General features: G+C 42.3%; 3 protein-coding genes across 4 annotated transcripts; 2 read left to right on the plus strand and 1 right to left on the minus strand.

Moving 5' to 3' along the window:
- The first annotated feature begins 700 nt into the window (after window positions 1-700).
- fth1b (ferritin, heavy polypeptide 1b) lies at window positions 701-3,195 on the plus strand. Of its 2 annotated transcripts, none has more exons than XM_080538819.1 (5): window positions 701-772; window positions 1,406-1,511; window positions 1,688-1,834; window positions 2,265-2,390; window positions 2,474-3,195. In XM_080538819.1, the coding sequence occupies exons 2-5, from the start codon at window positions 1,410-1,412 to the stop codon at window positions 2,630-2,632; spliced, it is 534 nt and encodes a 177-aa protein (XP_080394945.1). In that variant the 5' UTR covers window positions 701-772; window positions 1,406-1,409; the 3' UTR covers window positions 2,633-3,195. The 2 variants fall into 2 exon arrangements, with proteins under 2 accessions (XP_080394945.1, XP_080394944.1); XM_080538818.1 differs by having other exon boundaries at window positions 708-795.
- Window positions 3,196-3,881: 686 nt separating this feature from the next.
- Window positions 3,882-8,499, minus strand: best1 (bestrophin 1; the record flags this gene model as incomplete). The annotated part of the gene is made up of 9 exons (XM_080539648.1): window positions 3,882-4,974; window positions 5,133-5,284; window positions 5,486-5,566; window positions 5,785-5,937; window positions 6,237-6,314; window positions 6,592-6,746; window positions 7,267-7,500; window positions 7,892-7,986; window positions 8,348-8,499. The coding sequence occupies 9 exons, from the start codon at window positions 8,497-8,499 to the stop codon at window positions 3,882-3,884; spliced, it is 2,193 nt and encodes a 730-aa protein (XP_080395774.1).
- Window positions 8,500-10,630: 2,131 nt separating this feature from the next.
- Window positions 10,631-17,048, plus strand: rab3il1 (RAB3A interacting protein (rabin3)-like 1; the record flags this gene model as incomplete). The annotated part of the gene is made up of 12 exons (XM_080539363.1): window positions 10,631-10,854; window positions 12,379-12,568; window positions 12,737-12,832; window positions 12,920-12,997; window positions 13,306-13,542; window positions 14,023-14,136; window positions 14,405-14,533; window positions 15,140-15,252; window positions 15,477-15,500; window positions 16,062-16,161; window positions 16,492-16,558; window positions 16,796-17,048. The coding sequence occupies 12 exons, from the start codon at window positions 10,631-10,633 to the stop codon at window positions 16,879-16,881; spliced, it is 1,458 nt and encodes a 485-aa protein (XP_080395489.1). The 3' UTR covers window positions 16,882-17,048.
- Between the last annotated feature and the right edge of the window lie 1,746 nt (window positions 17,049-18,794).

An 18,794-nucleotide genomic window follows, 5' to 3' on the forward strand; every position in this document is an offset into this window, starting at 1 on the left:
ATTTTAAGATGTTCTAAATCTTGTGTTAACTTCAATCATGTTCATGTTCTCTTCAATACAATTACTAGACTGTCCCTCTGAAGGTGGTCATGTACGTTTACACAGAGATGCATTGAAAATCAAATGACACCTACATATTTGCTTCTGGTTATTTTGGTTATTTTATATTGTGCCAGCGATTGCTTGAATACATTTTGGAAGGACGGTTCCGTCCAATAAGACTACTTCAACTACACATCAAAGCACAGCCAAATCAGTCAGTTTTCATCATGTTCGTATTACTTTAATGATCTACTTTTGTAATGTTTTTTTTGTATATACCTCTGATTTTTATCAAAGTTATCAGAATGCTGTTTGTCCTGTGGAGAAATGCAATGAGTTGACAAGAGTACAGAATTAGAATTATTGTCATAGCAGATTTCACAGTAGCCTACAGTTCTCTAATGTAAATAAATAACCCCGAAAAAAAAAAATATTGTTACATTTTCTGGCATTATGACTGACTGCCAACGGCCCCTGGCCCTAGCATAGAGTACTTTTTTTTTTTTTTTTTTTTTTTACGATATCTGATGGATGGATTATTCACTTCGCTTTGGATAAAGGTGTCTGCTAAATGCCCTAAATGTAAAATGAACACCATAAGCGGTGATGGGACTTTTAATTTGACATCAAGAAAGGATAGCTGGCTAGCTTCTGAGAAAGAAAAACCCCCACTAAATTACCACACCAGCTTGGGGAGCCGAGAAGAGGAGTTGGAATACAACAGCAGCAAGTGAGCTACAGCAATTTATTCAGGTATGCTGCAAAAGTTGGCGAGATTTCGTGGAATATATGATTGATAGCTATAATAAGTAATTTAGTTCACCAAATAACGTTAGATGCATATCCTTCACCAGGCGTTCCACATTATGCTAGTAGCATGCTAACTTTAGCCAATGTCACTTGCAGCCAAGAGCTTCGGCTAGCTATCTACACTCCGCTCATGTCACACATTAAACATTTGTGTAACTCAGTAACATTTTCAATCACTGTGAAGATGGTGTGACTATGAGGACAGGCTATCACATTGCGTGGTAAACTGTATCCAGCAATATTGCTAGCTAGCTTTAGCTAACCATGACCTGTTATTATTGTGACAATGACATGTGGCTCAACATGAGTAACATGTTTTAGTGGGTACTATTAACAAAAGCAAGGTAGCCACAGATGTATTATTTTTTTTTGATAGGCCTCAATTAATTTCATGGCACTTCGTCGGGTAAATTAGAGGCATCTAAATGTTTAGTGATCAATGATCTCAAAACAACTTCGCCTAGGGTTTCAGTGTTCTGGTGAGTGCACGCCCCTGTCCATTCATGTGTATTGGTACGTGAATACTCATGCCACTGTATTATCCAATCTTCAGAAATATGAGTTCTCAAGTGCGACAGAACTTCCACCAAGACTGTGAGGCTGCCATTAACAGGCAGATAAACCTTGAGCTGTACGCCTCCTACGTGTACCTATCCATGGTAAGAAAAATCTGAAATTGAGCAAGTATGCTGAATTGGATACATTCCTTGGTTCATTAAGGCCTTCTATATCACGACGTGCTAGTGAAAATGGAACCCAAGTTCAAACAGATGTTCTTGAAGTGAAATATCAAGGAGACAGTGACGTATGCATTTCTGTCTTTCATGTTTTTTAGGGATACTATTTTGATAGGGATGATAAGTCCCTGCCAAACTTTGCGAAGTTCTTCCGCACACAATCCCAGGAGGAGCGTGAGCATGCAGAGAAGCTGATGAGTCAGCAGAATCAGAGGGGAGGAAGGATCTTCCTGCAGGACATCAGGGTATAACTGGCATTAGGTGCTAAATCAGGGGATGCTGTGTGTTTGATACCATTCCTCATTTCACTCCATGCATTACAATGAGCCTGTCCCCTGAATTCTGCCCCCTTCAGCCTGTGCTAAATATAACTTAAATGTCTGTGCATCGATTACGTGTTCATTTTTTGCCATCTTATCTTGTAGATATCTCAATATCTATGCACACCAGGGGGACGTGGTTCATGGATCTTTAATAGAGTAATGGTATAAACCAGCAATGCATCTGCCTCTGCCTAGTTTTGTGTGTTGTGTTACTGAGTTAGGCAAGAGACAGTGAGGTCGGACAAAGTCGCAGTAGAGCCCGTCCCATCCTCCCTTTAACATGAATGACAAACTAACCTAATCATTTATGGCATAAGATGTTTGTTTAAATGGAGTGTTGTGTGTGTCACAGAAACCAGATAGAGATGAGTGGGGGAGTGGCTTGGAGGCACTGGAGTGTGCTTTGCAGCTGGAGAAAAGTGTGAACCAATCCCTGCTGGACCTGCATAAAGTAGCCTCTGACCACAATGACCCTCATGTGAGTTCCAGTTCAGTCATGTAAACACACGTAAAGGTATTTGTGTCTTTATGTCCATAACCAGAATCAACCCTCTCCCACAGATGTGTGACTTTGTTGAGACACATTATCTGGATGAGCAGGTGAAGTCCATCAAGGAGCTTAGTGACTGGATCACCAACCTGCGCCGTATGGGAGCGCCTCAGAACGGCATGGCAGAATACCTCTTTGACAAACACACCTTGGGCAAGGAGAGCAGCTAACTCCCTGTCCTTCTATACCATTTGTCTGCCTGGTCACTCTTGCATGTGTGATCCGTCCTAATGTCTGGCATATATTCAACACAGCTCTTTAATATTTTAGTATCATTGATTTTCTGGTGTAAGACCAAAATGACCAGAAGCCATACTTCATACTTCTATATACTTTAGCTTTCACAGGCCATCTTTCCATCTCTTTTTTCCATGTTTGCTTGCAAATGTGTGAATGGTGCTGAGCATTCTTGGCCAAAATAAAGACTGACTGGCTCCTAGTAATTCTTCAGTTCATAGGTCAATAAGTGTGCTGCTGTTGAGTAATGAGACCATATGCTTTGTAGTTATGTTAGTCCATCCTCTTTACACTTAAAAATCACCTTCAGACTTGCTATATTTGAGTGTTAATTTGTACAGTGGATATTACTAAATACCCTTCTTATTCTTTGTGCACCAAGTTTATGTATTGACAATTAAATTAAATTCTGTATATATTTTGGAATTTGGTCTGTATATTTGTCTCTGTAATTCATTTGTGGTCTGATGTGTATGATAATAAACATTTTAACCTATTTGGACTCGGTTTTCAGTTAAATGCTTTTGAAAGGTTGATATTTATTTCAGAGGAACAACATTACACAGTACTTATGGGGGTACACACAGGGTGTGATAAGAATATAATGTCATTTTGATATTACAAGTAGGTCTATGTGTTTACATTTATTTGACAACTTAGCAATTTGTTGCACCCACACCACTTTAGGGAGAGTCAGAGAACACACTTATGAGAGAGAGACTAAATGAGTGTTTCTATTGTACTGAGATCTTCCATGCTGGTTACGTCATGGAAGAAATTTGAGTGTGAGTGCCTATCAAGAAGTAGGTATCAGCTTAGTATTTTACTGTATATAGATCCTTTTATAGAGCTCATTTGAGAAGTTGCTTTGATTGTAGAAACCAAATGATGATAGCGGGTCACATTAGGGGGGTCAGTGGAATTTAAATTCAGGAATACATTTAATTAGTGCATATAGGGCATTCATTTCCAATGATTTCTATCACTGAATTAAGTGAATTTAAATCAAATTGACCACAACCCTGGTTGATTGATAAACTGATGATTCCCATGAAGACATCATACTGGTTTATTAGCAGGAATAGTACAGCTTTATGATATATTAGGTGCATCTCAAGTGTATGGAATTTTCAACAAATAAACATGTCAGGGTGAATGTAACCTCCAGTCCATCCAGTCCTCTCAGACCTGGTCCCTCCCTCCAGCACCCTTGTTCATCCCACTGTCCACAACTAGTGCCCTCAAGAGGTCCCCTTCAGCCAATGAAATCCCTGAATCATTGGGTGAGTGTTGCTGATTGGCTGCTTGCTGCGAGGACCCAGAAGAGGAAATGGTGTTCACATTATTACTTAGACCACCGTTAGTGCCATTGTTACTTGCTCGTGTGCTGTTGAAATTTGCATGGTTACAAAAGTTGCTGTGGCTTGTACCATTGCAGAGGTTGGCTGTAGTGCTAGTGCAGAGGTTGGCTGTAGTGCTAGTGTAGTGTTGGCTGTTGGTGCTCGTTGCATTAATGCTGGTGGAGCTGCTGTCAGGATTTGGCGCTGGAGTGCGAGTGGGAGGGGTGAATGAAAACACTCTTTCCCCCCCACCTCCCACTCCTCGAGGACTGAGGGGCCTAGCCTGGCCCTCAGCCACCGGTGGGGTATCCAGAGTGAGGCGCGGAGGAAGGGGTCGGCGAGATAGCAGGCCCTGGCCAGGGTGGAGTTTAGAGATAGGGTAGAGTTCAGGGGCAGGGTCAGGGAAGGAGAAGGCAGCGACACCGTCCTCACTCAGCCAGGGGAAGGCAGAGGACGGCGGTGGAGGAACATGTCCGCCGGGGGTGTCTGGGGGCAGGCCCACCGTTGGAGGAGCCAGTGAGCTGCAGCTGCGGATCCAGTCACCCTGCTGGGGTCGACGGGCTGGCCGAGGGCGTGGCATGGTGGGCGGCACACAGTGGATGGGTGTCTGTGGGCAACTGTAGAAACCTGGCCTTTCATAGAGGGGCATAGAGGAGAAGGCGTAGTCTGGATCCCGCTCATGGTTAGGGGGCTGGCGTTGGTTGGGGGTTGAGGGTGCCTCTGGGTGCAGGATGAGGGGGAAGCGGCTCAGTGGAGCCCCAGGGCGGCGGCGCAGGAGAGAGACCCGGGAGGAGGAGGTGGAACGAGGGAAGCTGGGTGACTGCACCCCCAGGAGCCGGCCCAGGCCTCCCAACAGCGGGGTAGAGTAGTTGGCCTCTTCATGCTCCTTGATTTGCTCCAAATTCGTTTGGAATTCCATCTCTTCTTTAGGTACACTGGTGGCAGTAATAGTGTTAGCTCTGTAATACCATTCTTATTATACAACATTAACCAGGTTATTTTTTATATGCGTTGCATCTTTTATACTTTGGTCCTGAGCTTGTTATAAAGAAATAAGGCTTTATTGTTGGGTGTGTTTATAGAGCATGTATACCTGACATCCAGTGCAGAGCCCATGAAGGACGGCTTGCGGTGCTCAGCACTGGCTGCAGTGTACGGAGGCTGGGGTTCTGACTCATTCCAGTACTTATCCCTCTCAATGACTGGAAAGCTGTCGTACATATCATCCACAGACAACAGGGACACCTGCGAGGGAGTGAACAAGAGGACATAACAGGTCTCAGGTCTGGTGGGCCGATCTAGCCACACATTGAGATGAACTGATTTAGAAAATAAGTGAACTGGTCTAAACGACATGAAGAGAGATATGGAGACAATGAAATTAAAGGGTGAATTCAATAAAGCAGTACACTGTGGATATAATTATGGTTTGGTTTGTGCATAAACCTGTAAATTTCGATCAATTAGCCAGTTGGTTTCAAAGTCATCATCGTCCTCCCCAAACGGATTGATGAGTTGTTCTGCCACCTGAGAACATATTGGAAAAATCACAATAGAAATTCAAGACAACTTACATACAACGTACATATTGACCCTTCCGGAATCCTCATTGTTCCCTGATTCTTTTAACATGAATAGGTAATTCAGTCACTCATAATGCATTCACTGAATCATTCAGTCATATTGTGACAAAACTGTGTACATGTAGGATTTTACTTTATGGTGGACCCTCTTCACTGTCTTACCTTGAGCCAGCCAGCATAGAAGAAGAACTGCAGCATAGTGAAAACTGGCACATAAAAGTCCAAATCATGGCCAGGGTAGCCTTGGGTGGGGTCCAAGAACTGCCGGCCAATCAAACAAGCCAGGAAGAAACTATAGACAGCAACCGTCACCACCTAACAGAAAGAGACTACTCACAACCCAAAACTATGAATGATTATTACACAAATAATTAAATGTCTAAAACCTTTCTATTGATCTTACAAAGCACTTGAAAAGGTCAATTAATATGTTCGATAGTATGCATTTCCTTTAGTTAGATTGTTAGTTCCAAGTTGAGATTAAGATAATTTTTTCCTATTTGAGTGTATCATTAAAACAACTCACTTCAACAACTACTATTGCTATACTAACTACACCAATTACTAAACTAACTACAACCACCACCACCAGTACTAAATGTAGATAACAGAACCTGAGTATAGACCAGGGGTAGGCTGATCCAATCATAGCTATAGAGTTTCATACACTGCGTCCGTAAATGATTCAATTCCTGAGGAGAGATAAGAGGACATTGAGTGCATATCCAGCCGATGCATACATATAACACACACACACACACAGCATTAGTGTAACATGATTAACGCACCACTGTAGCCCCATTTGAATTTAATTTAATTTAATTAATGTGTGTCAATTGTGTCCACACGGTCAGGTGTGGATCAGTGCAGGAGTCAGAGTTGCCTGGAGTATGAAGGCTCTGCTTTTTTTCTCATACAAGGTCATAGATAAGACATGTTGACTCTCTTCCTCAGACACAGTATACCTACATTGAGGATGGCTGAGAGTGCCACGTCATTGTTGATGCGGCCCTCGGTCCGTGCCCTCAGAGCTAGGCTGACGAACCACATGCAGGGAACCCAGAACTTATTATGAGGAGATGGCAAATCCTCTAGCTGCCTCAGCTCCTCTGCTGTCATCAGGCCTGGGGGGAATAGACACAGGGGGGCTGTTACTCAGGGCAGTAAACCCACTTCAAAGACGTTGGCTTAAAAAAAAAGAGAAAAAAAAGAAAGAACGGATATGATGAACTTTGGGAGCTTGACTGTGTACGTAGTTAAGTAGAGCTGCAACAACATCCCCAGAGAACTCTGCTAATCCTTCCAATTGCATCACTAAGTCTTAACTCCAAGTACAAAGAGCCACAGGCTAAGCTAAGAGTGTAATATTCGGGGAAACAAGCAGTGCTCCCATAATAATGGTACAGGCTGCAGCTGTATTGTAGGGGATGTCATTTGTAAAGTTGAACGATATTTAATATATCTTAACTCAAGGCTCAGATTTAGAAATGAAATCCACAAAAAAAGAGGAATTTGACCAGATGTATACATCGAGTGTGATTTATCTAAATCTGGTGGGAAAAGTCAACTTTACAAACAGCACCCCAAAGTGTTGTCCTTTAGAGGTTGGGAGCAGGCTTGATAAAGCTGTGTACCACACCATACCTGCCTGCACCAGGTGTGCCATGGTGGGGAACCGCTTGTAGACTGCTGTGCTGACAGAGCGATAGATGAGCACACCAGAGAGATTGGCGTAGCGCATGAGGGTGCGGCGGGTCAGCCTAGCAGCATCGTCGGCACCACGGACGTGCCCAGCCACTAACGCCCCCAGGCGGTCCGGCCAGGGTACACTCTCATACTGGCCCCACCAGCGGGACACCACCAATGTCACATAGAAACCTGATGCACAAAAACGTGGGGAAATGATACTCCAAATATAGTCTACTCATGAAATCTAAGTTCGATACAAAATCTAAATGTAAAGCACAGAAACCTCAGAAACATTTCTTAACCATGCCTGATCACTGTAAGGTAGTGTTCTTTCACCCCACATTGCCACTTGTTGAATTGAAACCTGATGATGTGTGTTATAGTATTAGGGCTCTTTATCATTTGTTGCTATGAAAACTAATAAAGTTGGAGGTTACTTATGCACGAGAGTCACTGCCAATGAGGAGAAGGGTGGTTCAATGATTAGAGAGAACAAAGCCGTTGTCCACAACAACCCACAACAACAACAACAACAACAACAACAACAACAACAACAACAACAAACACAGCCTATTCTCACCCAACACGAAGGACACAGGGATGAGCTCTGCATAGCGGTCACAATAAATGGAAAGCTTCTCAAAGAGCCTCTTCTGCCCATCCGTCAAAACAAACCTGGTGAAAAAAAAGACAATCAGCCACTTTGATTGAACATATTGGGGAGGACCGATCTGCAAAGAAAGATAGGGGAAACCTCTAGCAGATCATACTAGGCATTATAATAATAATAATAATTTCTTAATTAATTATATGCAACAAGGTTTCCTAAAACCTGTCTCAGCCCTTTAAGTTGAGGAGACACTGTATGGAAACATAGAGAATATAAGTGACATTTCTGTCACACAATATTCTATCAGCAATCAAAGCAAAACATTTTCATATTCCCAGTTCTTTATCTCCACAGCTACATTGACAATTGACCAAATTCATTAGAGCAGAGTAAATAACATTAATAACCACTTATATTATACGTTACCTGTAAATGATGCTCAAGGAGTAGTAGAGGGTAGCGAAGATGATCAGTTCCCTGTAGAGCAGCTTATAGATGCTGCCCTTCCAGCGCAGAAGCAGTTGAGAGAAGGTAACTAGACCTGCATCAGCAACGCTGCGTGAGTAGGTCACTGTCATCGCTGCCCCTCACTTGGCCAGGCTGGCTGGCTCTGGCACAGATGCAGAAACCCCTATGGTTTAGCAGTGTGACCCTACAACTGTCACTATCTCGGTCTGTTTCACAAATACACCTACCAAAAGATTGGTACTCATGAGACTGCTTTGGTCACATAGCTAAACAGCAAACATGAACTAGCAGGGGAAGTAATTCTCATAGAAACATGTGAACACTTTCTTAATTTGATTGACTGCCTTACTGAAACTCAGTGGTGATATGAATGGCAGGCTGAGCAGTGAGAAGTGCTAAGGAGGGTAGAAAAGATTGAGAAGGAGGAGAGAGATAAAGAAAGAGGAATTAAGATAGGGTCAATGGAAACAAAAAATCATATTGCACTCATCAAATGTAATAGCTACCCATAACTCAGAATACCTTATTCACTTCCCTTAATTCAAAAACCCATTTATAACCCTTCAATAACCCATTGAATCCTAAATGTAAACAGGTTGATTGTATATGATACTCACTGTGCCTTATCAGTATGTGAAGACTGTCGTAGAGAATGTTGGAGAGAGGGATGTGGGAGAGAAAAAGAAAGCAATGGACTCCTACACCTCCGGTCACTTGATGTGTTAATCTGTTCCAGCAACAAAGCTGCATTGTAAGGCCTGGGTCTCTGTTAATCTGAACAAATCTGTGTACAACATAACACCCACATTAAAACAAATAAATGATCGAACAATCATCACACTAGTTTTTATAATTGTGATCAAATCATATTCAATCTCTCTTTCTCTCTCTCTCTCTCTCACACACACACACACACACACACACACACACACACACACACACACACACACACACACACACACACACACACACACACACACACACACACACACACACACACACACACACTCTCTTATTTATTATGATCATTATCTTTGTCATTGAGACAATAAACCAACTCTATGAACAACATTTTATCCAAGCATTAACATGACCAGGGGAGCAATCAGACGGGTGATAGCCACCATGAAGAACCCTGAAAATCCCACACCACACCAGAAATGAGGCGGACCGATTATGTAGCCACCTAGTGGATGAAATGCGTGTTGCTGAGCAGCTGGAATTAAGGTGTTAGTGATTAACCCTTTAACAGATGACCACGGGAGCGACACGAACAGGAGGGCGAAGTTCGCAGTTGTTCTACTTTCACCAACTCTTCAATCGACACCATGATTATTCACTGAATTCGAGGAAATGCTCTGATTTAGTTCAGTATTATAATGAGGTACAATGAGGTAACCTTAAGTAAACTTTCAAGTTGAATAAGTCCACACATGGTGAGTAGGTTTGTTCCATACATACGTTTCCATACGTTTGTAGACTGTCGCGACAACAATGTAGCCTAATCTATATTTGCCTGTTGCAAAGATAAATGAGTTATCTTAACAAATAGGCGTGCATGACATTGAGATACGTTCGAAAAGTATTGTTTAAACTGATATTTACTAAAGTTATTAATATTAAATATGATTTTACTTATCGCTTATTGGGCACCTGCCAAATCCTCACCGGTAGTGGTGGTCGGTTTATTAAAAGAAGTAGGCCCTAATTGATAATTGTAAAAACTGGACAAATAATCGTCTCCTCTTTTTTAAAAAGCCTTAGTTTAATACATAATTTCGTTATTGCGTGATTGTGTTCTAGGCAGGCTCGTAGAACTCAATACACAATTTTACTGTAGGCCTATATACACAATTCAAGTGTTTTTTACGTTTTTTTAGACCAATTAATTGATATTGTACACTATTGATAGTGGAACTGTTCAAAATCACGAGCGCTCAGGAGGTAGTGCTGTAAATGTCCAGCCCAGAATATCTAAGTGGTTAGGTGATGGAGTTATTCAATCCAAAATGCTGTACTTAAGTAACATATTGAAATTTTTCTGTTTGTTTTTCCCGGTAGGAATCAGAGAGAACCACTGAAGCCAAGTGAACTGTGAGAAAGAGGGGATGGGAATGGGAATATGTCTCCACACTGAGGCTGATATCACTGGTGGGAGAACCTATATCTCAGTCATAATCTCACAGAAACCAGGACCATAACTTAAACCTGCAGGCGGATTTCTAAGACACTGTCTGAAAAATGGACACTTTTGAGGGAATTCACAGAGTCCAGATTTCTTCTTCTTCTTCCCTAACACCTGCATCAGCAGCCAGCCCAGGATATGAAGTGTTAGTGTCAGGTAAATCTGGGATTGCAGTGTACTCCGCTGCAACTTTCTATGGTAAACCAAATATTTTGAAGCAGCGAGGAGCTAAATGCAAGTCAGCCAGAGAGATTGAAGAGGAGGGGTGTGTCGTTGGAAGGTAAGATAATTCACTTGAATTAATTGCCCCTTTTGCGACCTACAATTGTAGGCCTACTGTCACAGGAATGGTTTTAGAGAGTCCTGTCCACACCTATGACTAAGCGTTACCTTTCATGCCAAATAGAAAGTAGGCAACAACCTCTGACGGGCTCAAGATGCCTGTTATAAAAGCAAATACACTTGCCATAATCTTCCCACAACCTGCATGACTGTAGGGCCGCTTGTATTATTTGCAGGCACAGGCAGGCGCCGCCCTATTGTGTCCACTGTGGAAAAATACCTCCAATCAACCAACAGCTTTACATAGTATTTCCCATCAAAAAGCTGCACGTAGCCTATTTGCAGACACCGTCAGATGTTAGTTGAAAATCATCATTAGTTGAGAACTTTAGTGTCCAATGAACATAATTATATGGCATATAGGGCTATCAGTGACATGAGACTATGTTATTCTAACTGTAGAATCCAGCATTTGGAGAGTAAAACATGTGGCTGTGAGTTCGTTCATTTTACAGTGGGTGGACATGTCTCCTTAAACTGGAACTTTTGTTGGGGTTGGAATGGTATAGGCTATGTATTATCATGTGACCTGTGACAGATTGACGACACGATTCGTCCTTTTCACTGTCGGAATGAACAAAAATGCAAACAGAGCGCATCCCAAAGGCGCAATAGGCTACAGCGAGAAGTAAACAACATTTTGGTTATGAACTTTATCTCGTTTGATTTGGCTTCTCGGTGTAATAGCTCAGTGTATACTGTATCGTCGTCGGCATTCCTTCTTACAAAATTGTAACACTATTTCGAAACAAGTGCGTCTCTTAGCGATATGATCTCATCGGCAACAGTAAACAGTGGTTATTGTAACAGTTCATGGAATTAAGGAATCTGTTGGCAGCGGCTGATGATACCGCGGTTACGGCGGTTCGAAGTGAATCTTCTCACCGGGTGCTCAAAGGGTAAGGGCGGAGAGCTAGAAAGGGAAATCCGGTGAAATGTGACATTGCATAGGAAAAGTTATGCAAAGAGTTTAGCCTCGCATGTATGTTGTTCCGATTCATAGCGACAGAATAAACGTGGTTGTTAATGTTTTCAATGATAGACAAGTCCGGAAAAAAACATTTGTGTGCACCTCATTTCTAAAAAACACAAAAACTAATAGTGTGACAATGACAATTCCTATTATGGTGTTCAGATGTTAGGCCCAAACAGTTGATTGGGGAAACAATGTATTGTATCACTTTTATGGTTATTGAATAGCCTATAAGACTATATAAATACACATGTTCATAAGTTTTTAAGTTAATTTAATTTCATTCACATGGTGTTTTTGACCTGAATTGTGTTATGAATACATGGATTAAAAGCCTAAAACAATAACAAACACTGCAACATCGGCTCAACACTCTTGATTTTCTAACTGCCCATATTCATCCATGTGATTAAACTACAAAGTGATCCTAAAATCACCAATTCCCAATCATAGGCCAGATTTCAAATTGTATGTTTTTTTGTTTTCAAGGTTGGTAGACCTGGAGCCCGATTCAAGGCATAAGGCCGAGGCTGGAAGGCAGACTCAACCCATGTCTCTGGGAGGGGAGGGTGCTCGGGGCGGGGAGCATGACAATGTGTCGCGCCTCAGGAGCTCCTCCTTGGAGATTAGAGAAAAGGGCTCAGAGATCCTCAAGGAACAGCTGGATGCTGCACAGAAGGTGTTGGACTTTTTCTTTTAACAGACACAGATCACAATACACACACAGGCATGACACAATACAATGTGTGACCTGAAAAATTGTTTGACAATGTAGTGTTCTCCCAATAGGTTTATCTCTGTACACAGACTGACCCAATTCTGCCCAACCTCTCCAATCTTCTCTCAGGAGCTGAAGCTGAAGGACAAAGAGTGTGAGCGTCTGTCACAGGTCCGAAATCAGCTGGAGCTTGAGTTGGAGGAACTCACTGCTAGTCTGTTTGAGGTAGGCAGGAATTACTTCTGCAGCTCATGCGGAAGTCCTCATTAAGATACAACTGGGGTTCAATTTCTTTCTTTTTTTTTTACACAGGAAGCTCACAAGATGGTGCGTGAAGCCAATGTCAAACAAGCGGCTGCAGAGAAACAGTTGAAGGAGGCTCAGGGCAAGGTCAGCCTCTGTCTGTTTTTCTGTCCCTGTTTCATTATTTACATTTTAGATTAGATTACATTAAACTTATTTGAGTACAACAAAATGTGTTTTTTGCTCTAGGCATAGGGTCAGCCATAGTCAGCGCCCCTGGTGCAATTAGGGGTGCCTTGCTCAAGGGCACAACAGCAGTGATAGGCACCTCAGATATGATGCCATTAACCCTTCAGTCACCAGCTCACATGCAGCTTCTCCTTGAGGCTCGAACCAGAAACCTTCAGATTGCTAGCAGCCGGCCTCTCTAACCTCTAGGCTACCTGCCTCCACAGATTGATGTTCTGCAAGCAGAAGTGTCTGCCTTGAAGACTTTGGTGTTGACCTCCACTCCCTCCTCACCTAACCGCCAGCTCCATCCTCAGCTGATGTCCCCAGGTACCAGAGGGTCCCACAGGCACGGAGGGGGCCACACCCGCAATAAGAGTGCTAGTGGTGTCCTGTCGTTGCCACCTGGAAATGTAGATCCGCCCTCTGTCTCGCTGCAACCAGCTGGCAAGGAGGAGCGTGAGGTAAGTTGATGACATCAGATGACACATACTGTTCTGCATACCATGTAGTCACACCTACACACACACACACTCACTCACTCACTCACACACACACTCACTCACTCACTCACTCACACACACACACACACACACACACACACACACACACACACACACACACACACACACACACACATACTCGCTCCTGCACACAGTAAAAACATAATGACTTCTGTTGCTTCAACATTTCCAACCAACTTCTAAAGCTGAAGGTTGGACAGCTCTTTTACTACTTGTACTAACTGTTTTACTGCAGCATGCTATAACTCTTTATAACTCTTGTGAATGTATTTTTCTTCTTTCTCAATTCCCTCTGGTTGCTCCATTTCTCCATTCCTTCCTCTGGCATTTCTATTTTTAACTTCATCCATCCTCTTTCACTTGCTCATCATCCCTCCCTACCTTGTTCTCCCTCTTCCTCCCTCTCTTTTTCTCTCTCAGCCTGCTGTTCCTGCCCTCCTCTCTCTGATTCTGTGTCTGGTACCGGGCCACTCGGTCAGAGTGACCTATGAACCTTACTTGCAGGGGGAGGGGCCAGGGGCTCACAGCCGCCAGGTAACCACACCCCTCTGTTCTGAGTGGCTGCCTGCCTGCCTCCTCGCCACAACAGATTCATCATTGGCTGGTTCTGCAGTGATTGACCCAGACTAGCTTACAGTTTAATTGGTGATGTTTCATGGCTCAGTTTTGTACCAGTGTGCTCTGGGGATGTTTACTCTCTACTGACAGGTTCTTATTTTGTATTGTAGTGTGAACACGGTCATTTCTGGTACCTGTGTATTTTGTGCCTGTGTATGTACGTTTCTCCTTCGTCTCTCTTCAGATGGACAATGTTCTGTATGCAGAGTTCCTGACCTGGAGGGAACGGTGTAGTCTAGACCGCTCCTCTGCCTTCCTGAGCCGAATCTACAGGGAGGACATTGGCCCCTGCCTCTCCTTCACCCGATCTGAGGCTAGTACTTAAGTTTGTCGGTACATGTGATACGTGTGAGTGTACAGTACCAGTCAAAAGGTGGACACACCTTCTCATTCAATGGTTTTTCTTTCTTTCTTTCTATATTCTTTTCTACATTGTAAATGAATACTGAAAACATCAAAACTATGAAGGAACACATGGAATTATGTAGTAAACAAAAAAGTGTTAAACAAACCAGAATATGTTTTATATTTTAGATTCTTAGTAGCCACCTTTTGCTTTTTTAGTGGTTTTCTCCCATGTACTCGAGAGAAGAGAATGCTGGGCGGTGTTCACAGTTTCCTTTTCCCCTGGTTTAACACTTTTTTGTTAACTACATAATTCTGTGTTCTTTCATAATTTTGATGTCTTCAGTATTAATTTACAATGTAGAAAATAAGAAAATTAACATTGAATGAGAAGGTGTGTCCAAACGTTTGACTGGTTCTGTGTGTGTGTGTGCCTGTGTGCGTGTGTGTGCCTGTGTGTGTGTGCCTGTGTGTGTGTGCCTGTGTGCCTGTATGCGTGTGCGTGTGCCTGTGTGCCTGTGTGCGTGTGCCTGTGTGCGTGTGTATATATTACTGACTCCTTTCCCTCCCACAGTTGTCTCAGTCTGTGCAGAGTGCAGTGGAGAACAATTCTCTGACCATTGAGCCTGTGGCCATGTCAGCGTTACCAGTGGTCAAAGCCTCAGCTGTAGAGTGCGGAGGGCCAAAGTGAGTTAAACCTCTCTACAACCGCACAACCGCTGTATTTATCTCCTCATCTGCCTATTCACTGCCTTCTCATACTCAAATCAACACTCTCAATTCCTGTCACATTGTAGTGACCTTTTCACTTACTGTATACTCAATCACCTGATTGGGTTTGAATCAAGGGACGCACTGCTGCTTCACCTCATGCTTTCTAATCACTGTTTGATTTGACATTCTTTTCCCAGTGGCTTGAGGGCAGCCGTAGAGACGTAAGTGACTTTAGGAGCCAATCATGTGATTAACGCATCCACTAACAAGATAATATTATCATGGCATGAAGACTCCCTCTCCAGACTTTTGGACTTTCTCAATAGTTAATCATTTAAATGGTCTTTAGATTTTACCCATTGTGAATTGCAATGTTGTCATTGTCAAATGAGGCAATAGCTGACATTGACCAAACCTTTAAATGGATATTATGGATGTAATAGTGATGGTGGGAGTATGCATGTTTCCTGGTGTGATCATTTTAACTAACAAAACCAACCTTTCTCCCCATTTTCAGCAGAATACTCTCTAACACCTCCTACATGTCCTCTTTGCTGCTATAGCTATTTCTAGGCTTCTTGTGTGCCTTCCCAGTGCATTCTAAATACCATCGCAAAGGTTTTAAGATATACTTGAGATTAAGACTTATGAAATGTGTCTTGTGTCTTCTGTCTAGTCTTAGTTTGTTTCCGTGAAGTAAAACAATTAACAGTATTTCTCTCTTATCCTATACTATGTTTAATGTAGAATTCCATAGCTGAGTGTGATTCTCTGCCTGACAGGAAGTGTGCACTAAGCGGAATGTCCCGGCCCTGCAAGCATCGCATCAAACTTGGGGACAAAGAAAGCTACTATTACATATCTCCCTCCAGCCGATCACGGGTAGGTCACCTATCAACCCTCTCCTCATAACACACATTCATATTATTTTTACAATTGTGTTCATGTATACCTTTATTCTATTGCAATGTAAAAATCTGGAATCATGGACATTGGGTTGTCCAATAACATTATGTATAATATAAGGGGATGTGAAATATTGAGTATGTGAAGGAGGGAGGGAGGGCAGGGGTTACAGTCCTGTTATGGGAAGTTGAGTATTCATGCATTTGTATGTTTTATGCTATGTCTTCCATATCTATGAAAATCAGGCAAAGAACTATCTTAAGTCATGTAAAATGACATGTGAAACCTTTCATTTGACTCTTCCAGATCACAGCTGTGTGTAATTTCTTCACCTATATCCGCTATATCCAGCAGGGTCTGGTCAGACATGATGGTAAGTCTAACATCCCCCCTAAAGATGAGACACGATAAGAGACTAACAATGAACTCATTTATGACACAATGTGGAGACCAAACCAGAAGACGAAAGCTCTGTTCTTTTTGTCAGACTGGTTGAAACCCTCTCACTATGGTCAACGCCACTCTAGTCCTGAAAACTGTGGCTTTGCTCAGCTAGTTGGACACTTACTAACTGTCCCTTTCACTGTCTCTGTCCCTGTGTCCCCACCAGCGGAGCAGATGTTCTGGGAGGTGATGCGTCTGCGCAGGGAGATGACAGTGGCCAAGCTGGGCTTCTACCTCACAGACCAGGGCTAGAAGACAGACAGGAGATGCCAATCAACAGCGAGACGTCACAATCACAGAGCCAGCAAGACCAATGGGAGAGAACATGGCACTCAGAGACTGGGTCACTCATGTACAGTACCCATACATGTTTCTAGTCACTCTGGTACAGCAACATACAGGTCTTTGGTCAGTGTCTATCCAACCGATGATTAGTGGTTGGGATCCATGGAACACAGTGGAGGCTGGTGGAGGTAGACATCAGGAGGATGGCCTCATTGGAATCAAACACCAGTGTTTGATACCATTCCTTAGTCCATTCCATGCATTACTATGAGCCTGTCCTCCCGATTTCGACCTCCATCCTTCCACTGATGGAACATCAGTGCATTTAGAGTAGAGGTGCCATTTTGAAGTGCGACTAACAAGGGAAGTGGAAAACATCTGTGTCACCACCGGCTTTACTATTAGAACCATATTATAAACCAGCACTGCAACAACAATGTCATGCATAGTGTCTTGCAGCTTATATGCCACACAAAAAAAGAGAACAAAATGTTAATTACCGATTAAGAAGTGGAAATGTGTTTATCCTTATTTATATTCATTACATAGCCTATGAAGCGAAATACAACAGTATAATGTCTTTATTACTGAAGTGGGCGCTAACAGATAGTATAAGGGCTTGTTTTGATGTCCATGGCCTTGTCTTGTATCTGAATATCCCTAATGCAATAGACGGATGCAAAAATGAAATAGCTTCTGTGAACACATTAGAATTGATTCAAGCGTCCTTGGGTGGTTTGAAAGGCGCTATAGAAATTAAAGTTATTATTATTATTATTAATGTAGTTGGAGGTTGGACAGTAGCATTCATGTCCATTCAAACACAAAGACAGTAACATCATTCAAGAAAATAACTCTGTTGACATACTATAGAAACATCTGTGTTAGTATTGTGTATAGTTTGATGTGTATGACTGTTGTTTACCAGTATAGATGACCTATATCTATGTGGTATCCACAGAAGCCTCTCACATGCCATATACACTCCAGTATAGCTGGATTTCAGAATGTGTTGTTGCCTTAGAAGCACTGCAGCAAATTAGACCTGTTTGTGGCCTATTACTATGCAGATGCATGGCCTTAATGTTGATCGATTCTTGCACTATATTTTAGATGATACAGACGAAGCACCTACAGTATAGTCATAATGGTTTTGGAAGGACTAGGACCCCATACTGTACAGTAGCTTCTGTTGATCATTGAATAAAAAACAACTGTTAACCTTGTTACTTTATTAATGGTAAGATAAATCATAGATAGCCTATTTAAGTTACAAGATTTGCCCCTCACACTCCTAATGTTATCATAGTTTAAAACTATCTAGTTGGGACATGAAACAGCTTTAATGTGATTGTATTATGCACAACTGTTGTAGTTCACCTAAAATGTACTGTATGTGTAAGCCATAAATGACCAAGTGTTGCTTTTGCATGGATACATAGCCATATATAATGTGAACAGTTGTGTACTCACCTCTATTCAGTAATGTCCTATAACCTTGCACTATTGATATTAGCCACCTTTGCATGAAAGAGACCGTAAAATGAAGAATACAGAATGTCACATGAAGTGCTGCTTCATAGCCTTTTTTTTCTTCTTCTTCTTTTTTCTTTTACAAAATGTACTGGCAAGTATGATTCTCTTTCTTTAAGGTTCACACTCCATTAGAAAACTTGGAAGTAAACATTATGGCCTGAATTACCCAGTTTTGTGCTGTCTGATTTATGTTTGTTGGCGCTGCCGTGAGTCATTATGGTTGGTCAATGGTTCAACAAGTAGAACCAGAGGGCTTACAATAGAGGGGAGAGGATTGTTGTTGTATGCCTTTGTTTTCTTAGCAATGAGAGAGTAAAAAAGTCAAGCTATACTAGCAACGTCAG

The sequence above is a fragment of the Nansenia antarctica genome (assembly GCF_963989245.1).
Source record: "Nansenia antarctica genome assembly, chromosome: 9".
Classification (NCBI taxonomy): domain Eukaryota; kingdom Metazoa; phylum Chordata; class Actinopteri; order Argentiniformes; family Microstomatidae; genus Nansenia; species Nansenia antarctica.

Excerpts from the sequence above, each read along its gene's own strand:
- fth1b (XM_080538819.1), top strand. The coding sequence starts at position 1,410 with ATGAGTTCTCAAGTGCGACAGAACTTCCACCAAGACTGTGAGGCTGCC. Across the intron at positions 1,512-1,687 it reads CCTACGTGTACCTATCCATG|GGATACTATTTTGATAGGGA; the intron begins GTAAGAAAAATC and ends CATGTTTTTTAG. Across the intron at positions 1,835-2,264 it reads TCTTCCTGCAGGACATCAGG|AAACCAGATAGAGATGAGTG; the intron begins GTATAACTGGCA and ends TGTGTGTCACAG.